The sequence below is a fragment of the Strongylocentrotus purpuratus genome, unplaced genomic scaffold, assembly GCF_000002235.5.
Source record: "Strongylocentrotus purpuratus isolate Spur 01 unplaced genomic scaffold, Spur_5.0 spur5_scaffold_5, whole genome shotgun sequence".
NCBI classification, from domain to species: Eukaryota; Metazoa; Echinodermata; class Echinoidea; order Camarodonta; family Strongylocentrotidae; genus Strongylocentrotus; species Strongylocentrotus purpuratus.
Window position 1 is genome coordinate 6,270,348 of NW_022145611.1, and position 23,462 is coordinate 6,293,809.

The window sequence follows — 23,462 nt, forward strand, 5'->3', positions numbered from 1 at the left end:
CAAGCCACTGTTTTTTTAAATTTTTAATGAATGATATAGTTTAGATCAATCCTTTTCTTTGACTGGCTTCATTGAACAAACAATTTAATCGTCTCAAAGCAAAAAGAAAATAAGTTTAGAAGGGTTACGTGTGAACACAATCCATTGTCTTTAGCTGTATGCTTTCCTGAGTGAATCATGCGTTGAGGTTGGAACCTTGTGATCGTTTGTTGGCCAAATTTAGCAAACGTGGAGAGAGAGAGAGAGGTAGAAAGAGACTCTGGAACCTAGTCATCAGACGTTTGGAGTCTCTGGGGTCTGGAACAGAAAAGAGTTATTCTTGAAGTTCGTGACAACGTGACTTTTTTAACTTGGTGAAGCCATGCTGTCAAGAGCGACTGCCATGACTCAAGATTCATGGAAATTGTAGTGTGCATTGAATATACGGAGAGCCTAGCTTGAAAGCGCTACTCTATCTGATGGGCATTTGAGATTACTATCGCTCTTTCTCTTCTATTGCTGACAGCAGTACTTTGTTTGGTTTCTTTTTTTAATCAGCATTTAGGAAAAGTTTAGTCTCAAAATGAGTCTACACCACATACATGTTCATGGATGAAATGAGAAAAAAAGAACAACAACAACAAAAACAGAATTGCTTTTATTGTGCCTACTGCCTGGTCTGGTCACACCTATAGATAACTGTAACAAAACAATCAGTCCATGTTATAAGGTATTGGATACCATTGTTGCTCACTGAGTTATATTGAAGAGCCTTCATCCTGATTTCCTCAGATCCAATACCTTCTCTATGTAAACTGATCATAACAATTGAAAATGCCAGTGGCCCAAACACGGAACCTTGTGGGACGCCTTCCTCAAAAAGATCATATAGTAATGGTTATTAACAGTGATATGCGACATCTCAGTAGGCTGTGACAGTTTAGATGTGACCTATTTGGGCATGTAAAATAAATGAAACTGTCTCCAGAGGATAAAATAATTTTTTTTTAAATTACAAAACACAGGAATGTGCTTACTAGAATTAAGATTAATAAAGTTTTGAGGAAGTGTACCTTGGAAATCAATCCGTACTTCAATTTTGCAAGCTTTGACACAGGAATCTGTCGCCTGGAAAAAAGGTTTATAAAGTTTTGGGGAATTTTAATTGTGCCTGGGAAATTGAATCATAGTTCACTTCTGCAAGCCTTGGCACAGTATAGAACATTTGGCTTCAGCTTGCCTTATCTTTGGATGTTCACAACTAATCGAGTTAATTATGATACCACTAAAAAGTGAACGTTGAATTACCAGACTGTAATTGGATGAAAGTGTAGGTCGTAGTAGCCTTGTATTAAAATAGATCCTTAACTAGTCCAAGCTGAGGTCAAACACAAATTTGCTCTCCTCTCCTGCTGTCGCCGACGATGATGGTGTTGATGATGAGGAGTCAAGGTTAAATCTATATCAGTCCCGTGATGACCAGTGAGTTGACCCATCTCTCTTGAAGGTCCATGATTGACCAGAGCTTCTGGCTATCTTGGTCAGTGCTGCAGGTGAAGGATTAAATCATAAGTGGGTGAAAGGAAGTCTACGCCCTTTGACCTACCGAGTCACTTGGTGATGTGACATTTGCTCTGGCGTCATCCATACATTATGAAATTTTCTCCTCTTACATCACTTCTATATAACTCTGCATAAGTTGACTCTATTGGGACAGCAAAAAATAGTTTGACATCCGCAAAATTCCACTTAGGAAGTGTAAAATAACACGTTTTGCATAGTTTGGTTTAAAAAATGTTTGACTAAGCAAAATTCCAACTTGTGAGATTTTAAGTTATGCAGAGTTGACTGTAGTTTGCTGTATTGCTATATCTAAAGAGAAGCAATTACTGTTGCATCAAAGTATATTATAACAATAAAAATGAACAGGTTACGGTATTCTTTTGGACCTCTTGTTAAAGCCCCACTGCACTACTTATAGCTTCTTGCGCCCTCTTTATAGCAAACAATGCCTAAGCGGTGACTGTTCGTCCCTCATGGTCCCCTTTTTCTGATGTTAATTGAGAGCTGATTTGATGAGATCACCACCTGTCAGTGACCATGCGGGGAGGTCTAATCCCTCCTGACCAAACTAGTGCAGATACTCTTTAAGTGATAACACTTTACAGTAGCGCAATGTTGACCGAAAGTGTTCACCAACTGTTCACAGAAATGTCAACATGTAAAAACTTTAAACAGGGTCTCAATTGTCCTCTTTTGAATACCTTGCAATATTTGTTGTCAATTGAAGAGGTGTTAATTGACCGGAACGGAGTGGTCCAGACATCTTAAGTGTTGTGAAAGGAAGGAAGTCCCATTTCCTCTTTAATACTCGTCTCGTTGTTGATACGATGCAACTGTTGATTGCTCCTGCCCCTAGCCTTAAGGCTGTCATCTATGACTGCCCTTTGGAAATGTCTTACTTTATAGTCAGTTCTCAGTGCCATTAGTAAAGTAGATATATTACTTTCCCCCTGAATTATTTTTGTTGTAGTTTCCAAAATAGATGGCTTTGTATTCATTGTTCTCTTTCTTTCCCATCTGTCCATCTGTCCCTCATTTTACTTGCCCTCTGTTAATCTTCTTCTCCCATCACTCCCTTTTAATTAAACAAAAAAGAAAATTAGGGTTCTATTTTATTTCAGATTTGTGAACCTTTGTTGTAATGAACCTTTGTGGTAATGAACCTTTGTTGTAATGAACCTTTGTAGTAATGAACCTTTGTAATAATGAACCTTTGTAGTAATGAACCTTTGTAATAATGTAGTAATGAAGTTGATGAACCTTTGTAATAATGAACCTTTGTAGTAATGAACCTTTGTAGTAATGAACCTTTATAGTAATGAACCTTTGTAGTAATGAACCATCAGAATTATGAATCTTTTGAATAACAGACCTGAAACAGGAACTTTCGAAAATCCTCATATAATCATTCAATTATTGCCCTATTTCCACATCTGTTAAAGATGTTTTATTATGATTTGATACATGTACGTATGTAGCAGGTCAGATGAAAGTGTTGTTTTAATTAAGCTTGCTCGACTTGATTTCAGTTAGGAAGAGGGTCAATCGTCTGAATTTTATTTTAGGGTAACTGTTCACAGGAAGTGCTAAATATAGACAACCTTAATTCAAACCAGTCAAAGTCCTTGATGAACACAAATTCTTTTTTTCAAAATGCACTTGCTCTTTCTCTTTGCATTTTTGTTAACATTTAAATTTTAATTATGTTACATAAAATGTGCGAAATTAGAATGTGCAAATACACTGTACATGTAATTTGGGGATATATTAACACTGGGGACATTAAAATAAGCCAAGGCTTTATTTGAATACATACTGACACAATTTCTGTGAGGTATGTTTAAGCACTTAGGGGAAAGAGGATCATCAAGGTGTCTTTACAAACAGATGCTTGAGTGTTATTAAGAAACGCAGTCAGATAGATCAGTATCTCAGTAGTGTCTAGCATCCCGCAAATGAAAGAGTGTACAAGATTGATAATGGATCCTGTTGAAGTCAGAAAAGTATATCCATTGGAAGAAGAAATGATGTGTTTATTCAAGTTTTTTTGTATATTTTTGTTGTTTTGGGCCGAGGGATGGGTTGCATTTAGTTGGAGAAACAATTCCTATGGTCTGTACATTACAAGTCTATAATGAACAAGGGCCAATATTTTACCATTTGTCAGTAACAATGAAAAGTAGGGGTAAATGTAGTCCACCAGTTCTGCACTTACATGATATAAATCTCTTAAACCGTGATTTGCGTTTTTGTTCCAAATTTGGAATCGGTCTGCAAATCTAAAGGATCTTTCAAAGGCAGAATTCCTTTTTTTAATTTTTCTTTCATAAATATGCAAACCCCAAAAGTATCAAATATCTTAAGAGTATGGCTACTGTCCAACTTTTGAACTAAACCCAAATATGCCAGCAGTATCCTGTAAATAGTAACTGGATATTGGCAGATAAAGAAGCTTTAGATATGAGTTTTGTCTGTGAAGTCCTCAGGAAACTGTTTATTTCCGACATTTGAACTTGTGTGTTAGGAGACGCCATGCTAAACCAGAGGGTGCTATCCACTCAAAGGTGTCTGTCGTCTGTTGTACTTTTGGGGTTATTTCAGCAGAGCTTAAATTAATCTTAAATAAATCTGCATCTTAATATTTCCGCCACTAGAATTTAGAGAGGGTCTCCGCATATTTCTGTCCGAAATGTTTGATTTATTTTATTACTTGTTATACATTATATGTTTATTTTTTAAAGTACAAAGATATGCCAAGATGACCCCTCAATTCAATGAGTTTGTGACCTTTCTGACAAAAATTGTGGCTTCGGTTACAAAGTCATTTTCAATATTTGATTTTGCGTAATCATGATCATACATTCAAAATTTGGAATGTCTATTTCTCTAATCAGTGTACATATTCAGATGTATTTACCCTGTTGAACTCGTACATACATTTTATATTTTATCCAACGCTTGCCAAAAAAAATTAAATTAAACCTGTCACTAGGTTTATTAGCTTGTTTCTTTTGCCAAAGATGCCCATGTTTGCCCAGTCATGAAATGCTTTGATTCTGAGCAAAGAAACTATTTTCAAAGGTATGTTCAGCAATCTGGAAGCAGCCCATCCTCTAAACATACAGATGAAATATTACAAACACTTTTTGTGTGTAAATGGTCCCTTTAAAGATAATTAAGTTAGGTTTGTGCTCCTTTTTTGGAGCTTGCTTCCAAGTTCTTGCCAAGTCAGATCATGAGACAATTTGATTATATTTTCAATCTTTTGCATGGGTTATGGTGGTCAATCCTCCAAACATACAGATGGAACATTAAAAACCTTTATTTTCATGACAAGTTCCCTTTAAAGATAATTAAGTTAGGTTTGTGCTTCTCTTTTGGTGCTTGCTTGCTTTAAAGTTCTTGCCAAGTCAGATCATGAGACAATTTGATTATGTTTTCAATCTTTTTCATGGGTTATATTCAGAATTCATGGAAATAGTCAATCCTCCAAACATACTGATGGAACATTACAAACCTTATTTTCATGATAAGTTTCCTTTAAAGATAATTAAGTTAGACACGCGCTTCTTTTTTTGGTGCTTGCTTGCTTTAAAGTTCTTGCCAAGTCAGATCATGAGACAATTTGATGATGTTTTCAATCTAAGCGAGAGGAAACCGCATTCATGGGCTATGTTCAGTGCTCATGGAAGTAGTCAATGGAAAAGGGGATCTCCAGGGGGTCTTGTATTAAAGTGACTCGGTAACATTGCCTCAGATTCTGAAACAAAATCCTGGATTTAGCTCATGCTGCAATCATAATTATAAACCTTTAGGTTAACCAGGAACCCCATGACTTTTACAAGCCGATCGATTATCAAGATATTTATGATTGAAAATAAAAATTTACACTACAGTCTACTGGTGAAAATGAGTATGGTAATACCGGTCACTCAAAGATTTTTACTTTTTTGAGGCACTTCATGATCATTTTGAGGGGCTTCAATAATATTACACCATATCACACACACTGATAACACGTAGGGCCATGCATCTCAGATTTAACATTGTGAAACGATGCCTTTAAGCTTCACGTGAGCTACTGCTGTCTTTCATGACTAGGCAGGCTAGCTAAAGCTAAAGCTAAAAATGGCCCAGAATGTTACCCCCCTGAGAGGTTAGCAGTTACATGTAAAAGTGTACATTTAGCTGTGAGAATGTTTTGAATGTCATGATCAGTATCAAAAAATGTCTTTCCAAGGCTTCGTACCCTAACAGGGACCCTTATCTTAGAATTGATTTAAGGACAATACCGTGTACGGAAGGGTGGGGGGGGGGGGAGGGCTTTCTATCGCTTCTATCTATCCTTTCTATCTATCCTTTCTATCCTATAGCTTTTCATAGTGGGAGATAGGTGTATATTTAGAGAACAATCTTACTTTCTCGAACTCAAGGAAGTTGCTTTGAATTGTTGCATATTACGATTTTGTTTCAAAGTATAAATAAATGGGTAGAAAAAGTTTTATGGGTATGGTAATGGTTCACAATTTTCTTTTAGTCTCATTTAGAGGCCAATTTACCATTGCATTTGTGATGGATTTGTTTTTAAAAAAACTGAAAACCTTGTCACTCTGTGTTCCTAGTTGTGAACACCAAGAGAACAATATTCATGATCATAGGTTGCGTCTGCTTGATGAACTTTTGCACTCTTTCGACCATCACTTAGCAGGCTATAACGCTGCATTTCCTTCTCCTAGAAGCCAAAGGTGATACGGTCGCACCTCAAGGTGTAAAGTGTCGGCTAGCTTCACTCCGCAGCTGAATGACATGTTAATGCTGGTCATGACTGAAGCAAGCTATCAATCTTGACCATGCATGCCTGCATGTGAAATTCACAACGGTCTGTTGCCTATTTGAGGTCAAGCCCTAAATATGGACTGCCCGAAACCTTCTATCCGCTCTCTCGATTTTGTTGAGGAAATTAGGCTGGGTCTAATTGCACTTGTTTATTTTTATGTTTTGGCATGTGGGTGATTTCAAGTTGGAAGTATGGAAATAGCCACAATTTTGTCTGGGGTTTATGGAACATGTGATGTGTCAGACAAAGAGGTGACGATGTGACCTACATTTTAGTATCCTACAGTTTTTGAGAGCTTTATATAGTATCAGTCCATTATATTTCTTTAAATTTCTCCCTTTTATACTTCCCTTTTTACTTGTATTCTATATTAACAAATATAAAAATCCTACTTATGAATTGCATGAAACATTTGTGAGCATTCCATTTCTTAAGATATATACTAATGCCCTTTCTTTTCATAACCATCAAAGTGCTGTTTCAATATTCATAATTTGATATTAATACTTTGTTATGCATTAACTAATATATGTATTTGGAGTGTGTTTATTGTGTTTTATGAGGGTTTTGCATGCAGTTTACTAATAGAAAGTTGCTTTATAAACCTAAAGTGCTTCTCTTTTGACCCCTAACAAGATATGGCATGAATGATGGCAGTAAAAGCATTGCAGCCAACATTTCACACAATATTATTTGTGAATTAAGGTTTACATATTTATTGCATTTTTGCCACCTAAAATATCATTCTCTTCCTTTATTCTTGTTCCTTTATTGTAGGCATGGAACAATCTGCCTTCAAGTCGATATCCATCGACCATCTCGACGATGCGGATGATGCGATAGTTGGCGCCATCACCTTTGCAAACAACGCGGCTGTCGACAAGCGCATGAGTAAGAGCAGCGACTCGCTTTCCGGAGGACTGACGCAGAGGAGATCGCGGTCGACAAGTCTCGGGGAGAAAGACGCAGAGTATGTATACTTTCTAAAATAAACATTAGCAAATTTGTTTAAAGGCATTAAGCATTGTGAGGTGTATATTCAAATTCCATTTTACCTTCAGTAAGTAATTTGCCTCAAAAAACTTTGGCAGCAAAATAAAACGACACATCTTAAACACACAGAGAACTGAGAATTGAGTAGAGGCCTTTGTTTCATGCAGCTTCTGTTATTCACCTCCATCTGCCATCCATTTCCACGTAAAATGTCTTTGTTTTTCCGCAAAGTTTTTAATATTTATATCACAGTTTACCATGTTATATGTGAACAAGGCATTCATTCTCATCAAAGGTTGGAGTACTGGTAAAAATTAAAAATGTGCAAAATTTACCTTTTGTATTTTAAATTATGTTATCCCCTAGACCTATGTGTATCTATCAGTGTTTGTGCTTTCAATTGGGTTACAAGTTTAGTAAAATTTTATGTAGAGATTAGTGCAGAAGCAAAGAACGTGACATTTTATAAGTGTTCTAACTAGATTATGTGTCAAGGCAATTGTAAGGTCACAGAGTTAAATAGAAGACACAGTGCTGTAAAAATCAAAATCATCCCCTTGAAAAAGTTCACTGTAGTTCAGTGATCTGAAGTAATTAGGAGTTTATCAATCAAGTTCTTGCTTGTAACATGCTTGAAGCAAGCGACCTTTTACATACCCTCTGCAGTGTATTAAAATGGTTGTCCCTCCCCCTCCCTCCCCTCTCTATCTCCCTCTCTTCCTCCTTTCCTTTCTCTCCCTCCCTCCATCACTGCCTCTGCTTTTTCTTCACCTCTCTTGTCTATCTTTCTCTTCATACCTACCTCAAGTGCTAATATATGAATCATAAACGTGTAGTGGGTGGATGACTTAATAACATGGATTAAGATAGTGTCAAGAACCCAAATGCTATTTCCTTTTGGTGAACGTATGATTTAATTCATGCTGACGTCCCATATCAAAGTAACTAATATCATTGGTGCCTACATACCATCAAAGCTCAAGACTCTAGGTCTTTCATGTATCTCTGTCACTTTGAAAGTGATATTTTGCGCGCTGTTATAAAAGTCACCCTTTTTATGCCTCCGTTACGAAGTAGCCGGAGGCATTATGTTTTCGGGTTGTCCGTCCGTCCGTACGTCCGTACGTACGTACGTACGTACGTCTGTACGTACGTACGTCCCGTTCTCGTGATCGCGTTATCTGAAGAACTGGTTGATGGATTCCTGCCAAACTTTGGTCATGTATGTATCTTGTAGAGCCGATGAACTGATTAGATTTTGGGGTTACGAGGTCAAAGGTCAAAGGTCACAGGGCTCATTATGTATGCAAAACGAGCTCGTGATCGCGTTATCTGAAGAACTGGTTGATGGATTCCTGCCAAACTTTGGTCATGTATGTATCTTGTAGAGCCGATGAACTGATTAGATTTTGGGGTCACGAGGTCAAAGGTCAAAGGTCACAGGGCTCATTATGTATGCAAAACGAGCTCGTGATCGCATTATCTGAAGAACCGATTGATGGATTGCTGCCAAACTTAGGTCATGTATGTTACTTGCAAAGCCAAAAAACTGATTAGATTTTGAGGTCACGAGGTCAAAGGTCAAAGGCCACAGGGCTCATTATGTATGCAAAACGAGCTTGTGATCGCGTTATCTGAAGAACCGATTGATGGATTGCTGCCAAACTTAGGTCATGTATGTTACTTGCAGAGCCGATGAACTGATTAGATGTAGGGGTCACAAGGTCAAAGTTCAAAGATCACAGGGCACATTATGTATGCAAAAACAGCTCGTGATCGCGTTATCTCAAGAACCGATTGATAGATTCCTGCCAACTTAGGTCATGTATGTTTCTTGCAGAGCCAATGAACTGAGTAGATTCTTGGTTCATAAGGTCAAAGGTCATGGGCTCATTATGTATGCAAAAATAGCTTGTAATCACAATATTCTGAAAACCTGTTAATGGATTACAATTGAACTTGAATTTGAAAAATTTCTTCTGTTTTGGTTTGTAAAATTGCTCTATGACGGAGGCATCATTTTCGACTGCGCGCAGTCGAAGTTCCATCTAGTTGTTTATGCATTATATAGATGACCTTGTACTATACAAATGTCATTATGACCTTGTACAGATGCAAATTTCAAATTATAACATTGTAATCAGTAGGAATTCAATTTAACCATGACTTTTGGATGTTGATAAGACAGCTAAGTTCATCACTTCCAAAAACGACCTCATTTTGAAGATTTGGTAATACAATGTAGGTGTTCTCGAATAAGAATTGACAGGAAAGGGGACTTATTCCTGATCATATGGTAGAAATTCTAAGCAATAGATTATTGCTTTCAAATCCTACGAAATGTCACAGAAGCGAAGGGAAGGATAAGAAGATAGAGGGCAGTATATATTTTAAGCAGTTAATAGAATCGATGTCACCTTGGCCCTGCCTTATAAAGCGTTGCGACTGATTCAGATCGATTGAAGTCCTCCCAATCAAAAGACCAGTTTACTGACATTTCAAACTTTATGCATACTTTTAAACAAGGTTGTTCTTGACAACCTGAAAGCTTGCCTGAGGATTGCCAAACATAGCAGCATGTAATGTATGCTTTTAACATTTCCAGGGCCAAGATGTTACTTATTAAAACAATAACATTCTCAAAAGTTTTTCTATCTTTTTTGCAAGATTTCCTCAAATCTTGGCAATCACATATTAAAAATAAAAGCAGCACTAGTCCAATAATTCATACTTGGAGCCAACAAGGAATTGATTCAATACATAGAGTTAACTCTTTTGGCTTTGAACGGATAGATTTTTCTTGTCACTATTATTAGACAGCAGTTGCATCATGGCATTTAAATAAAATATCAAAATATAATTGGGAGAAGAATCACATGTAGGGCAAGTTTACGAGAAGTTTGAAAGTTTAAAAGGATATTCAAGTCAAGAGAGTCTAGCTTGTATTTCTTTATCAATGCATACATCATTTTTAAGGGAAATTTGATTAAAAACACTGCTCCAATGTCTCGTATGGGGAAAGAGGGGATTTCCACACAAGATCCGTTCCTCAAATCCAATTTATTGAAGTTTTGTTTAATACTTGTTTATAAAGTTCTTGAACTTTAATTTGAGTTGATTCCAACATCTTTGGTAATGTGTTTTGATGTAAAGATAGAACAGATAATTGTGTGTGTGTGTAATTGGGTTTTTTGCAGACGTGTATCAATCAGATATGATTATTTACGTCTGTGGACCGACCTTTAACGTCACCTTTCGAAAGACGTGGATAAGATTTAAGTAGCCCTTGTTTCAGGCAGTAAGAGTTACTACTCCCTCTTAATTAAAGCCTAGAGAATATTACAGGACATTCAAATGATTCTCAATTTTAGCCCATGACTCCATATAACATTCCTTATTAATGCTGGGACATACCATTTTAAAGAGGTTTTGTTCAATTTTACCCTCTCCACCCTACCCCTCCCCATCCTACCCCATCCCACCTTTAAAACTACAATTGAAAACCACTACCAGAGAGGGAAGCTGGGCTAACGTCACTTTAACACACCAGTTTCTATATTTCATTTGTATGTAACATTGTTCATTTCAATTCAGTTCAGATAAATTAAGGGTTTATAGGAAATTAGTTTGCAGCAAAATGGCTGAGTTGTGATATATTGCAATTTACTATACAGCTAACATAAACCATTCTTTTCCCATACTTTGAGTATGCAACAAAATCATCAGAATTTATTTTAGGCTCTTGCCATCTTCTTGCCATTCCAGCCTCGTGATCAAATCAAATGAGATAATTCAAAGCTTCTTTGCTCTCTTCTTATCTTCAAGCGTGCATTTACATTTGCACATTAGCGAGCACCTTCGCAGCTGTTCCAGAGCACATTGCCACTCCAGATAGCTGCGTTTGTGAATTAAGTCGTCAATTAAGACACCCTTGCTGTTCGCCTCTAATTCCCTCCACAGACGACTCCGTCTGTACCCTACGAAAATTCAACCTTATCCGATCTTTTATTAGCACTCGAATGTTTCAAGTTCTTCAATTATGCGTCGCATTCGCTGAAATGAGCAAGGAACTATTTCCAGAAAACTCGCTCAATTTGGATCTAATTAGCCTATTACTGCTTCCTTTTTGTCAGCTAGAACTCTTTAATGGTAGAACATGAATGACGGGGGAAAGATATCATTTTCCTTTCCAATTTTCATTTTTGATGAATTGAATGAGAAGGGTACATATTTTCAATTACCTTTAATAGGAAATTGAAGATTGTGTGGGAGACGTTCTAGTTCTTATCACATCTGCACATGCCTAGTCAGATAGAGATAGAGAAGTTTTAGCGAACGAGAAAAGTGCAAATTTGGTTAGTTATAGGGAAAATAATTAGATTGTTTTATTCATGCTGTTAACCCTCTTTTCTCAATTGCTTCCTTGCCATCTTTCTGGGTTTTTTTAAATTATCTTTTGATCTGTCTATCTCCAGTTAAATCTAATTAGTATTATCTGTTGCTCTTCATGTATATCTCCAATTGTTTATTAAACCTCATACAGATTTTTGTGTCCACATAATTTTCTCTTTATTTCTGTTTCCCTTCTTCATTCCTCGGTTGATTCTCACCTTCTTTTGTTCAATTCCCAGCACATCTCAATTAATACACTGTAGAGAAAGCTTGTTACCGTAGTGAAACCAAATGATGCTGTATACTTTCAGCAAATTGTTCTAAATTTGCCTAGAATGTTTTCCTTATCTGCATGTCCCACACTGAGAAGTAAGACCTTCACACATCCCAATGTGGCTCGCACGAAGATCTGTTTAAATCATCATAGATCTCTCATTGCTTCTGCTATGTATTCCTCATGTATATGTGACAAGTATTTTAGTCTTTTTTTTTCTTCATCAAAGCACTTCATTCCAGTTAAATTTAGAAGATGAGCTGTTTGTAATCAAGTAGTATCACGCATTTTATACTTAGCCCCGATTGCTTTTGAAACTATTTCAAATAGTTTCAAAACTTTGTCACACGGATGAAGCCATAGCCTTGCTTCAAGGCTGGGAGTCTTTTCCCAATGTTATTATAAATAGTTTGGGTTGAGTTTGGAGTTTAGCAGTTTGAGTGTATAATCAAACCCTTTCTATATCTCACCTATGAGAGTATAGAGATACACATATTTCAAGCAAGTATAAGTAAACCAGACTCTGCCAAACGCATTCTTAGAGATAGGAACAATTTACTTTTAAACCTTGGAGCTAGGCTATGAAACAACCTGGAAAAGATGCTCAAAAGATCTCCTACTTGCTCAGTGTCTATCCCAGGAGGAAGGAAAGAATCATTCCTTCTGTGATTAAGACCTAATTCTGTTTGTTTAGATAAAGATGATACTGTGAAATGTCTGAGGCCCCGAGATGGGAGAAAGGATCTAATTTGCACCTTTTTAAATGAGCAAGACTAGAATCTCATTGTGCCTCCCTCTCTCTTCCTCTTCCTCTTCTCTCTTCCGCTCTCCCTTCTCTCTCCCCCTTCTCTCTCTCTCTCTCTTCTCTCTCCCCCTTCTCTCTCTCTCTCTCTCTCTCCCCCCCTCTCTATCGCTCTTTCTCTCACTCTTTCTTTTCCTCTCTTTCTCTCGCTCTCTCTCTCTTTTCCTCTCTTTCCCTTTCTCTATCCGTGTCTCTCTCTTTCTTCCTCTTCCACTCTTAGTCCCTCCCTCTCTCACTTAAATTCCACTCTCTGTCTCTGTCTCTTGGTCTCTCTCACTGTTTCTCTATCTATTCTCTCTCTCTCTTTACTGCTGTAATGCTAGCTCCTGTCAATATGCAAGTGTTTCTTATTATCTTTGCATAGCGTTTCTTCTTGGGTTTTAAGGTGGAAAGTTTCTAGAAACTCATATCTTTAAAATGTACTTTCTTAAATTGAAATTTACTGTGTTTAATACAATTATATTTCTTTCAGTAATTGGGCCGAGATACTAATTTCATACCACTTTCTTTTTCTTTGTCTTTTACAGCAGTGCATACGAGGAAGGGCCAGCTGCAACGGCCGCTCGGTCAAAGAGTGAGCTGGAAGTTGAACTCAGAAGACTGACGCACCAGTTAAATATGGTAAGAATGAAGTATTCCACGCTTCTTTGAATTTGATTTCGGTAAAATATAACTAATAATAGAAAGAATATAGTTGCATTCAGAGTGCATAGGTGCAGAGGGAAAGGGAGAAGATACAGAGAAACTAAAATGAGGTTGACAGAGAGAAAGATAGAGAGAGAGAGACAGAGAGGGAGAGGGAGAAGGAGAGAGGGGGAGAGATAAAGAGAAAGCATGATGGAGGGATGTGAAGAGAGAGACAGAAAGAGAGAGAGAGAGAGAGAGAGAGAGAAAGGAAGAATAGTGAGGGGTAGGTAAGCTGTGAATGAGCAATCATAAAAACAGAGTGGGGAAACCGCTGTAATGACATGTAATGGTTTATTTCAAACGTAAGAGTATATTTAGTGGTTAAAAGGCAAGAGGATTACTAAAGATGGAAAACATGAGCTCTATTATAAAGGACTGATACACAGAGGAGGTGATAAATATAAGAGATCTAAAATGTACTTAAACATTTCTTAACATGGAACGCTTAGCTATGAAGGGTATTCAATGTTAGGGATTACAAAAAGAAATCTTTCTTCAAACATTCATGAATGTTTCATTCCTGATCCTAATCCTTCATCATCCACATTCAAAATAGATCAAGCTTAAAACATTATCTCACCACTATCATTCTGGATTAGGAAAACATTATCTCCATTGGACTCTTGGCAAGCAAGCGTTATGATGGGCTTGAAACGTGGTTTAAGATGGGAGTAGAACGTAGAGTAGAACGTTAGCATGAGATTGTGGGTGTGGGTGTGAAGGGAAACCCTGGGACAGACGGTGTCAGCGTGACTAATAGGAAAGAGAAACAAAGGGGGGGACCCTGATGGCTCGACGGGTGTGTTCACAATCCAAGAGAAAAGAGAACGTTGTAGAGCTCCAAACCTAAAAACATTTTTGTTATTGGAACTGGTTGTATTATTCTGTTTTTCAGGGTTGTGTGTTTTTGATCGTGTCATTCAAGCTGAGGAAAATTTGAGTATCTTTGAAGAGTTGTGAAGGGTTTTTATGGAAGGAACAATTTGAGGGATCAGTGACACAAAGACGTAACTCCGTATTTTGCAAAAATGAGTATTTGATATTTTCGTTGTAGAGCTCCAAACCTAAAAACATTTTTGTTGTTGGAACTGGTTGTATTATTCTGTTTTTCAGGGTTGTGTGTTTTTGATCGTGTCATTCAAGCTGAGGAAAATTTGAGTATCTTTGAAGAGTTGTAAAGGGTTTTTATAGAAGGAACAATTTGAGGGATCAGTGACTCAAAGACAGTAACTCCATATTTTGCAAAAATGAGTATTTGATATTGAAATGTTCAGAAAAATTTGGGCTTTCCAGGAAACACAAAGACTTAACTCCACCAACACCCCATTGAAGTCAATGGCTAGTGAAAAATGGACTTAACTCCTTAAGGCCCAAGTGCTTAGTGACACATAAGCCACTTTTTCTCAAAATGGAGTTATGTCTTTGTGTCACTGACCCCTCAATATGTACATCAGTGATGATACTGTGCAGTTATAGAATCGGAAGTAGCCTTAAGATCCTTAGGAACCTTCCATCACATCAGAAATAGCAAACCTAATATCGGACTTAAAAGTTACCAGCATATTTTTCTTTGAAGAAATTAACAACAACAACAAAAAGTAGCTTGAATATAGACTAACTTCAATGAGTATTCCATCTTACGTGTGTAGTCTCATTACCTGTACATGTAACTGTGTAACAAAATAATTACACTAGACATATTAATGCTGGGTATTTGTAAGCGAGTTAAGACTCGCAATTGTGATTTCTTGGCCGGTAGAAGTACCTTGTCTCAGACGGTGTTTCCTGGATGATGTAAAGCAGGTGCCGGGAATGTTGGTTGCTATGACGTTGCTGGTAAATTTCAGATGCTTTCCAAAAGTAGGGCTTGCTCTCCCCTCAACAGGAAAACACTCACTGTCCATAAAAATCTTACTTTCAGCATCGGACATGTTGAAGGAATGGTCATATCATTGATTATAAAGAAAGTCTGACATTTAAAGTGGAGTTTGAAAGAATAGAAGAATGTACATAATCCGAATATTGGTGAACCTCAATACTTCAGATTTTATCAATGTTTGTACATACAGGGCTTAAACACTAATATACATCGGGGTCCTGTTTCATCAATCTTGTTATCAATAACAAATACTAAATTTCCAGAACAAATTTGCTCTCAGCCAATCAAATGCAATGATTTCAGTAGCTTATAACAGTTATTGTAACTTTACATTGATAACAAGTTTTATGAAACAGGGCCATGGTACCCATAGAACGTTTAGACAGAAGTAAAGTAAACAACAATAACATCGGACAAATTGAGAGTTTTAAAAATGGATGTGAAACTTCTAAAGAACTGAAAATGGAGGAGAAATCATTTTTATGTAGAGAAAACTTCATGAAGAGATGAGAAAAGAGTGAGTGAGAGGGGAAAAGAAAGCAAGGCTTTGGATTTGCTCATCTCTTATTACCAGTCAATCAAACAAATGTAAATATTTTGGAAGCCATGTTCTTGGCAGACCGTCCTTGCAGTCACATGACTCGATAACATCGCGTTTCAGGTGACCTTTGGCAACCCTCTGGTGACGGAAATAGACTGATTTAACGGATTAGAGCCAAAATAGAAGCAAAGACATTGTTGTGAAAAGTTTATTCTTTGAATATGTACATGAATGATCTTATTCAAGGACTTGGTTATTTTAAAGAAAATTCTGGGTCCAGAGCTGTTTTGTGTAAGAAGAACAAAAATTGCTGGAGTTATAGATAACTTCAATCCTTTGAAATGCCAGTTTGACCTTAGATTTTATTTCAAACTTTGATCTTTTTTTCTTTAAGAGGTCTGCTAGAGCGCCGTAATGGAAGCACAGCTAAAGCCGGAGTAATAATCTCCAAGTTTGGAAGCGCTTAGTGATTGTAATAAGCGCTATATAAAAACTGAGTATTATTATTATTATTATTTTAAAATATGATATGGGATTGTTTGAGAAGTTCATCTGGATGGTTTAAATCATTCAAAATAATTCATTATCAAAGGGAATTAACTTTTTAACCATTTAATTTGGAATAAAGAATTTGTAAGTTATAAGATATTTTTTCCCAGAAACGCAACTTTTCTCATTAGACTTAGAGACTTTGAAAAACGTATACATGTAGAGCAAAGTAAAGAAGTCATTTGAAAAATATACTAATTTATTTTAATTGAATAAAACATGGAAAGCACTGTGGATCACTAGTGACTTGATAATTGGGCCTTATGTGAATCAGAAGAAAATTTGAATCAAAGTCAGTGAACTTTTTCGTTTGACGTAAGCAGCAGTCCCCTGTCTCATGGCGTAACCCTTTATGAATTCAAAGAAAATATTTATCTTCAGGTCAGAGACCTCTCTCTCTCTCTCTCTCTCTCTCTCTCTCTGTGTAAGAGAACCATATGTGACTGGCAACAGTTAGCAAGAAGGCAGTGAACTAATAGACACAGTATGTTCATGAAAATAACCCTGTTCACATAAGGAGTTACTTAGCTTCAGAAACATACGTCATAGAAAATTCTTGCATTGCGCATATTTGGAGTTTAAGAAATGTTCTAGATAATTCCACTGTATGCAGTATGCTTGTACACATTGAGATGTCGAGCCAAGAAATTTGAAAGCATACACAAGCTTTAAGGTTTTTTTTGCTTATGCTGGCTATACACGAGCAAAAAAATAAATATTTTGTTTGAGAATACTCCTAAAATTCTCCATGGTTATTTGCCCAGGGATATTTTTTCTTAAGTAAGAAATTATCATTTCTGGTAAAAAGGGCCTTTTCACATACTCTGGCAACAATTGCTCTGTAGTCAGTTTCCTACAGTATCCAAATACCTAACTTCAACCTCAAACAAACAGTTTAGTCCTAACCCTGACTCTAAACCATAACTAAAACCATTTTAGATATGCTTTAGTGTCAGGGTTGGGTTGACCAAACTAGCAACCCAAGGTGTAACCCTTTATATTTTCCAAAATAAGGCCCAGAGCTAATGTCTCCAGTGCAACATAATTTACTCAAACCTAACCCTAATCCTAAACCCAACCTAAAAACCTATAGCAACCCTCTGCCTAAAAAAATTGCTTCTACAAATCTTTGGGAAGTTAATTTTCAAGAATTGATTTTTCGAGAAGTTAGTGTGAACATGACAAGGTTTTGTATGTAGAGACATCATGTCAAGTACTCTTCGGGAAGTTAATGTTCAAGAATTATTTTTTGAGAACTTAGTGTGAACATGACAAGGTTTTTGTATGTAGAGACATGTCAAGTGTTTGTCATGGATGTCATCCACCAAACCCTGTGTGATGTTAAGGCTAGGTACAGCGATGAGTGATGGAGAGGAAATGACGCTAGGAGGAAGAGTAGAAGAGAACATGAGTGCCATAGGAGGGCACTTAGAGTTTATAGAACCTGTTTGTAATCAGTTTGTCAAAAGGGCTCATATCTTACTGAGATTATCACATTTTCTTTCATTTAATGTTGAACATGGACAAATTTGTCAATTAGTTTAGTTACTGCTTAGGTTTTGAGACGGTCAAACACTTTATGTGCTCCCGTGAAATGTTTTGATTAGCAGATTTTTAAAAAAAAGTCTTTTATGAACATTTTCTGTGTTTTTCCCTCAATCCAAGCACATTTTGTGGAGTTTTATAAGTCAGGATTACATTTTTGTTCAAAGAGTAATTTCTGTATTTTTATTTACATGCAGTGCATTATTTTATCTTAATTAATAGTGATTATGCCTTTTGTGAATTTTTGAAAAGAATATAGTCCTTTGTTTGCGCTAGAAAGTTGTCAAGGCTTTAAAAAAGAAATTGGAATGAATCTCAAGGATGGCAAAACAATAGTTTGGCAGTAGAGTAAAGGCAGTTGTTTAATTAGCTGAGGCCTAAATAGGTTTTAATTAGAACAATGAGGAAAACTACCCATTGTCTGAATGTGCTAAGTGCTTTAACTCAATCGAGGTAAAATTGGAAGTGGTGAAACACTCTAAAGCCTCATTAAACATTTTTTACATGGCAGATACACTCTTGTTACATATCATCAGAAATATAGTGACATATTTTTTATCAAATGCAGGCTAGCTTGTTTGGAAAATCATACTTCAAACAGTACATCTTTTCTCATTTCTACAAAATAAGTTGTCAAAATGACCTACATGTCTAAATGTATTTCAATGATGTGACCCACACTATTGTTTCTACTTTCTAGAATGAGCATGTTTCTTTTATTAACTTGTACTGCTTTTTCATGATACTCTTAAAAAGTGATCATATATCACAAAAATTAGGCTATTAATTATTTCGTTTTCCAATCTCTAAAAGGTTTATTGCTAGCGTTGTGCCATGGATATGACCTACCTTGGTAATTAGTCTTTTGATAGTCTGTATGAATTAATTCACTACCAAAAGAGTTTGACTCAAACACATGTATATACTATATACACAATAATAAAGAGTATTATATTTGTCATGTGTGTCTCCCCTACCTAGTTTGGTCAACCCCAAATAGTGATAACACGTATAATAACAATTCAAGATACATGCATCGGAAGAGACAGGTGCTTGTAAATGACATATATAATCAACATCATTTGTCATGAAAATCTAGACTAATTGACTTGTTAGCACAGCACTGGCAGTGGTTAAAACACTTGCCTCTCCACATTCTAGATCTGGGTTTTCTATGACATGTTCATAACACAGATGATGTTTCAATCGTCAAAACCTGAATGCCCCTATGCCTGTTTTTTATCAAATTATGAGGGATCTGATGAATAAGCCATGACTGTGAGCTGTGACTCAAAGTCTTCGGACATCCATGTTGTACGCCAGGGTTTAAAGTTCAAATTGATCAGCAAGAATGGGATCCACTGGGATGGTTTTTTTTCTTCCTGTTTTTGTTCTAGAGAAATATGATTTCTATGAATGTGGTTAAAATGAGAAAGAGAAGGAAATGACTATTAATAGACTCTTAAAGATTTTTTAACTGGACAATGAAGTTTATGGTGGTTTCCATTTCGTTAAAAAGTCGGAAGGGGACAATTACATGATTCACATGGTGTGGTGTTCCGGAGCATCATTTGGCATCCATGTTTTTACTCATCTTGCCTTTAAAGAAAAGAAAATGATGTAGAAAATAGCGTGAATTGATAGCGAAGAGGTGATCCCCAGAGATAAAGACGAAAGCGTCTTGCAAGGCGATGACAAGCAGAATCGACACCTCTATGTGACCTCGGAGTTGCCACGGCGATTGAAGAGCCCCCTATTGTCTTAGAATCCATCTGTTCTTGTCCTACACTTATGTCTGGACCTGCTAAGAACTTCTCATCACTCTCCCCTTAAGTCTTCCTTGGTAATCTCTTCAGTAATCCTTAATCCCATGTGCCTGTGTTCCCCTGTTTATCCCCATGTCTGGTTAACAGGGGCAAGTCGGGAAGGCCGAAGGACTTAAATGTTTCATCCAGAGTCCTAAGCGTTGATCCCAAAATGCGGAAGCTTGGGAACATTTTGGGGGATAATATTCCTAGAAATGTGACATGTTAATTTGGGGATGTTATTTGTGGGTGCATTTGAAATTGTGTCAATCAACAGGGATTGAACTTTAAATCTATGTCGGCTAATGCTGGTTAGGAAGAGGGCCCAGTTTCTAATATCATAAATATATATATAGATACAATTTAAAGGAGGCTGTCATGCTTAAAGATAAACTTGAGTTCTGGTAAAAAAAGAAAATGAATTCTCACAGAATCTAACGAAACTTACACTGAATGTTCAAGATTACAAATAAATGTCATGTGCCAAACAATTTTGGAAGAAAATGTATACTGGATGAGTAATGAGCATAGAAAGATAAGGAAATCAGGGTAGTACTAGCCCCGACACCATGTGTGCTGTCCATATACATCTTTCTGTGTAAGTGATTGTTACTTTACCAAGACTCTGCCAAATTTATGATGATTTTGATGACTCCAGAACCTTGCATTACACACCATTACTTACATGCTATATGATCAACTTTTCTGATCCATTCCACACCTTTTCTTTCACAATGCAATCGCATTACCAGAACTAAAGTTTATCTTTAAGAAGATTGAGACTTTTCATAAACTTATACAATGAATCATTTTTAATGGAATGATGAGCACATTTTTTGAATTATTCAGCTTGATTCTTAAAAAGAAAAGAATTTTTTTGGATGCAAGATACATTTATTAACCTCAATGTTATAAAATGGAATGAATAACATGAAAGTTGGAAGGGAAAAACAGTAGAATCCTGGCATTTTTTATCCTCACTAAGAGCTTTCAGTTGACGCGAAGTTATTGTCGTATAACTTGAAATGTGATTGAAAATAGAACTCCTGTAACCTACAGGCTGTGCATTCTCTTAGGAATTATTGAACTTTTCCAAGACTTTTAGCATCACAATACTTGGCTTCATTCCCACATTGACAATTTTGACATGTGAAAAAAATCAATATAAAAACCCACCAAAAGGAGTGTTGTCAGATAGCGAAACCTTAGGGGTTTATATTTTGTGTTGTTTTAATCTTAACGATTGCTCTGGCAAGGACAGAAATGGAATGGTATTTAACTATTTGATAACATTTACGTGTTGATATGGGAATTCATTCTGTGAGTTATAATCCTTGATGTACACTTAAGGCTGTCTAATTTGGGTTATAAAAAGAAACAGAAAAATCATCACTTCCTGTCAAAACATGCTCAAAATCCTTTCCATATTTCAAAATTTTGACATTGAAAAGATATATAGATTGCCTTGAAGAAGAATCATACGTGTACACTCTTACTTTTAGCCTTGAGGGGAAGGAGAGGGGAAGGAGAGAAGAGTCACTTTTTAATTTTATGAAGAGAACTGTTAATGACTCAAAATCCTTGCTTATTTTAGAGGGGAAGTATGGAAAAAAACATTGCTTGAATGAATTAATGATTTCTAAGATTCTTTTTGCTATGTTTAGGGGAATAATTTTGGTTGGTTATAGAGTTGCTGAGATGTAGAAGGGTATTGATTCTGGCTCTTGGTAGATCGATCAAAATAAGCCCTGATATTTTTAACCAGTGTAATTATATACAAAATTTCATGAAATTTGAGATATGTATTCAAAGGAAGAAAATGAAGTTGTAATAGAATGTTATTTTTATAGCATTTCATATTTACCACAATAAATCAATATGCTAGTTTAACAAATGTTTTCTAGAAACCAAATGCTATGAATGAAAAATATTTTTTTAGCCTTCCTATTTAGTGAGAGTCTTGATTTTAGTGATGTGGGTTAATTTATACAGCTGCATGAATAATTAAACATAATTGAGTCGTTCTGAGCTGTATGTCTGGTCACTCAATTATCAGATGAACAATTACCTAATTCTCATTGTTTTGTGATATGGATAGTGGATTTTACTGAAAATATTGTTGATCCTTATTCACTTGGGTGGGCCTCTTGTTTGCAGACGTGAGTTGTCTCGTTCCAAGGTATAGTGGAGGCTCAAACTTCAGAGCTGCAGGTTCAGGAAATAAGTCTTAAGTTAATTCATAGCAGCCAAGATTCGGTTTCACTTTAGCAGTCTATCTGCACCTTGATACATCAAATAGTTCATTTATGATATAATAATAAATACATTTCATTTATGAAGCGCCTTTTCATAGGATACAAAGGGCATACAAAGAAAATACTTACAAAGCAAAAGCATATTATCATACCAAGCTTACATTGATTACAAACAAAGCGGTATATTAAGAGAAATTAGAAAAGATGTGTTTTCAGACACCTCGTGAAAGCTGTGAGAGTATGGCAATTCTTTAGAACAGGGGAGTAAGGAGTGCCAGGTTTTGGAGGCAGTAACAGAAACAGCCCTATCACCTTTGTGGAAAGTATGCGTCATGACTTTTTAGGAGAGAAGGGGTAAATTATGAGCAAGGAGGGGCGTTGAGAAGCTTATCTCAGAATTATTACAGCATTGTTTAAATAACTTACAGACTGAACTTTTGCAATGAAAGAAAAGATTCCTTTCAGATAAACACTTTTAAAAAACAGATTACTCATGTAGCTCACTGTATTGATGGTCTTTTGAGGAAAGTTTTGTAAGGTGGACTTTGATTCATGTACATTAATATACTGTTTTTTTGCAATTATCAGTAATTGAGGTAACTGAAATGAAATTAAAGATGTGTTTATCTTGATAATGCTTTTCATGATTTACAATATTGACAAAGAGATTTTGTTTTTATGATTATGCAAGCCAAACCACACCCTAGGGTTAATATTTGAATTGGAATATACTTGCAACAATAACCAAACTTGATGAAAAGAGGGCTCATTGAGCAATGACCCTGATTCATATGTTCTTCTAGCGTGATCATGTGTAGGATATAGTCTATGTTCTGAATCACGTATGAATAACTCGTGAATGGTGACCCCTCATCATGTGAAGTAAGCAGATAAGACATGCAAGCTTACACTTCTAGGTGTGTCTCAAGAAAGGATAACATTCTTTCTATCAGAATACACAACATATAAATAGCACATGGTTTAATCATTGTGTTGAGTGAATGTAATGCAATGGCTTTAAGAAGTATGGTGTTATTATTGAATGAGAAGAGGAAGAGGTAGACAAAGAGAGTGAATATTTGAGTGATTTTGTTTTTTGTTGTAATTTATTGTTTTTGTTTGTTTTGTTTTATGATGTGTCTTTTTTTAAATTCAACTTGCAGTGAGGAAGCATGTTTAAGAAATAAAAGATAATAGAAAGAGAAAAAAATAATTATATTTGTAATAGGTGTAAGGATAAATTGTAGCATTTACTGGACAATTCAAGTTTCTAAAATGGAAGGTGTTTATATGCAGTGCTATATTGCAATTGGTTTCTCTTTCCTCTTCCTCATATCCTTTATTCTTTATCCTAACCTATC

At 36.2% G+C, this 23,462-nt stretch overlaps 1 protein-coding gene across 5 annotated transcripts in view; it reads left to right on the plus strand.

The window, feature by feature from the left end:
- Positions 1–23,462, plus strand: part of LOC105441572 (signal-induced proliferation-associated 1-like protein 1) — a 40,318-nt gene that overhangs the window by 14,618 nt on the left and 2,238 nt on the right. For all 5 annotated transcript variants that reach the window (XR_004066649.1, XM_011672797.2, XM_011672798.2 and 2 more), the window contains 2 exons: positions 7,157–7,349; positions 13,368–13,461. Coding sequence is in view for 4 of the 5 variants with exons in the window: in XM_011672797.2 (XP_011671099.1) it covers positions 7,157–7,349; positions 13,368–13,461 (287 nt within the window). In the remaining variant the exon portion in view is untranslated. The remainder of the gene's footprint in view (positions 1–7,156; positions 7,350–13,367; positions 13,462–23,462) is intronic.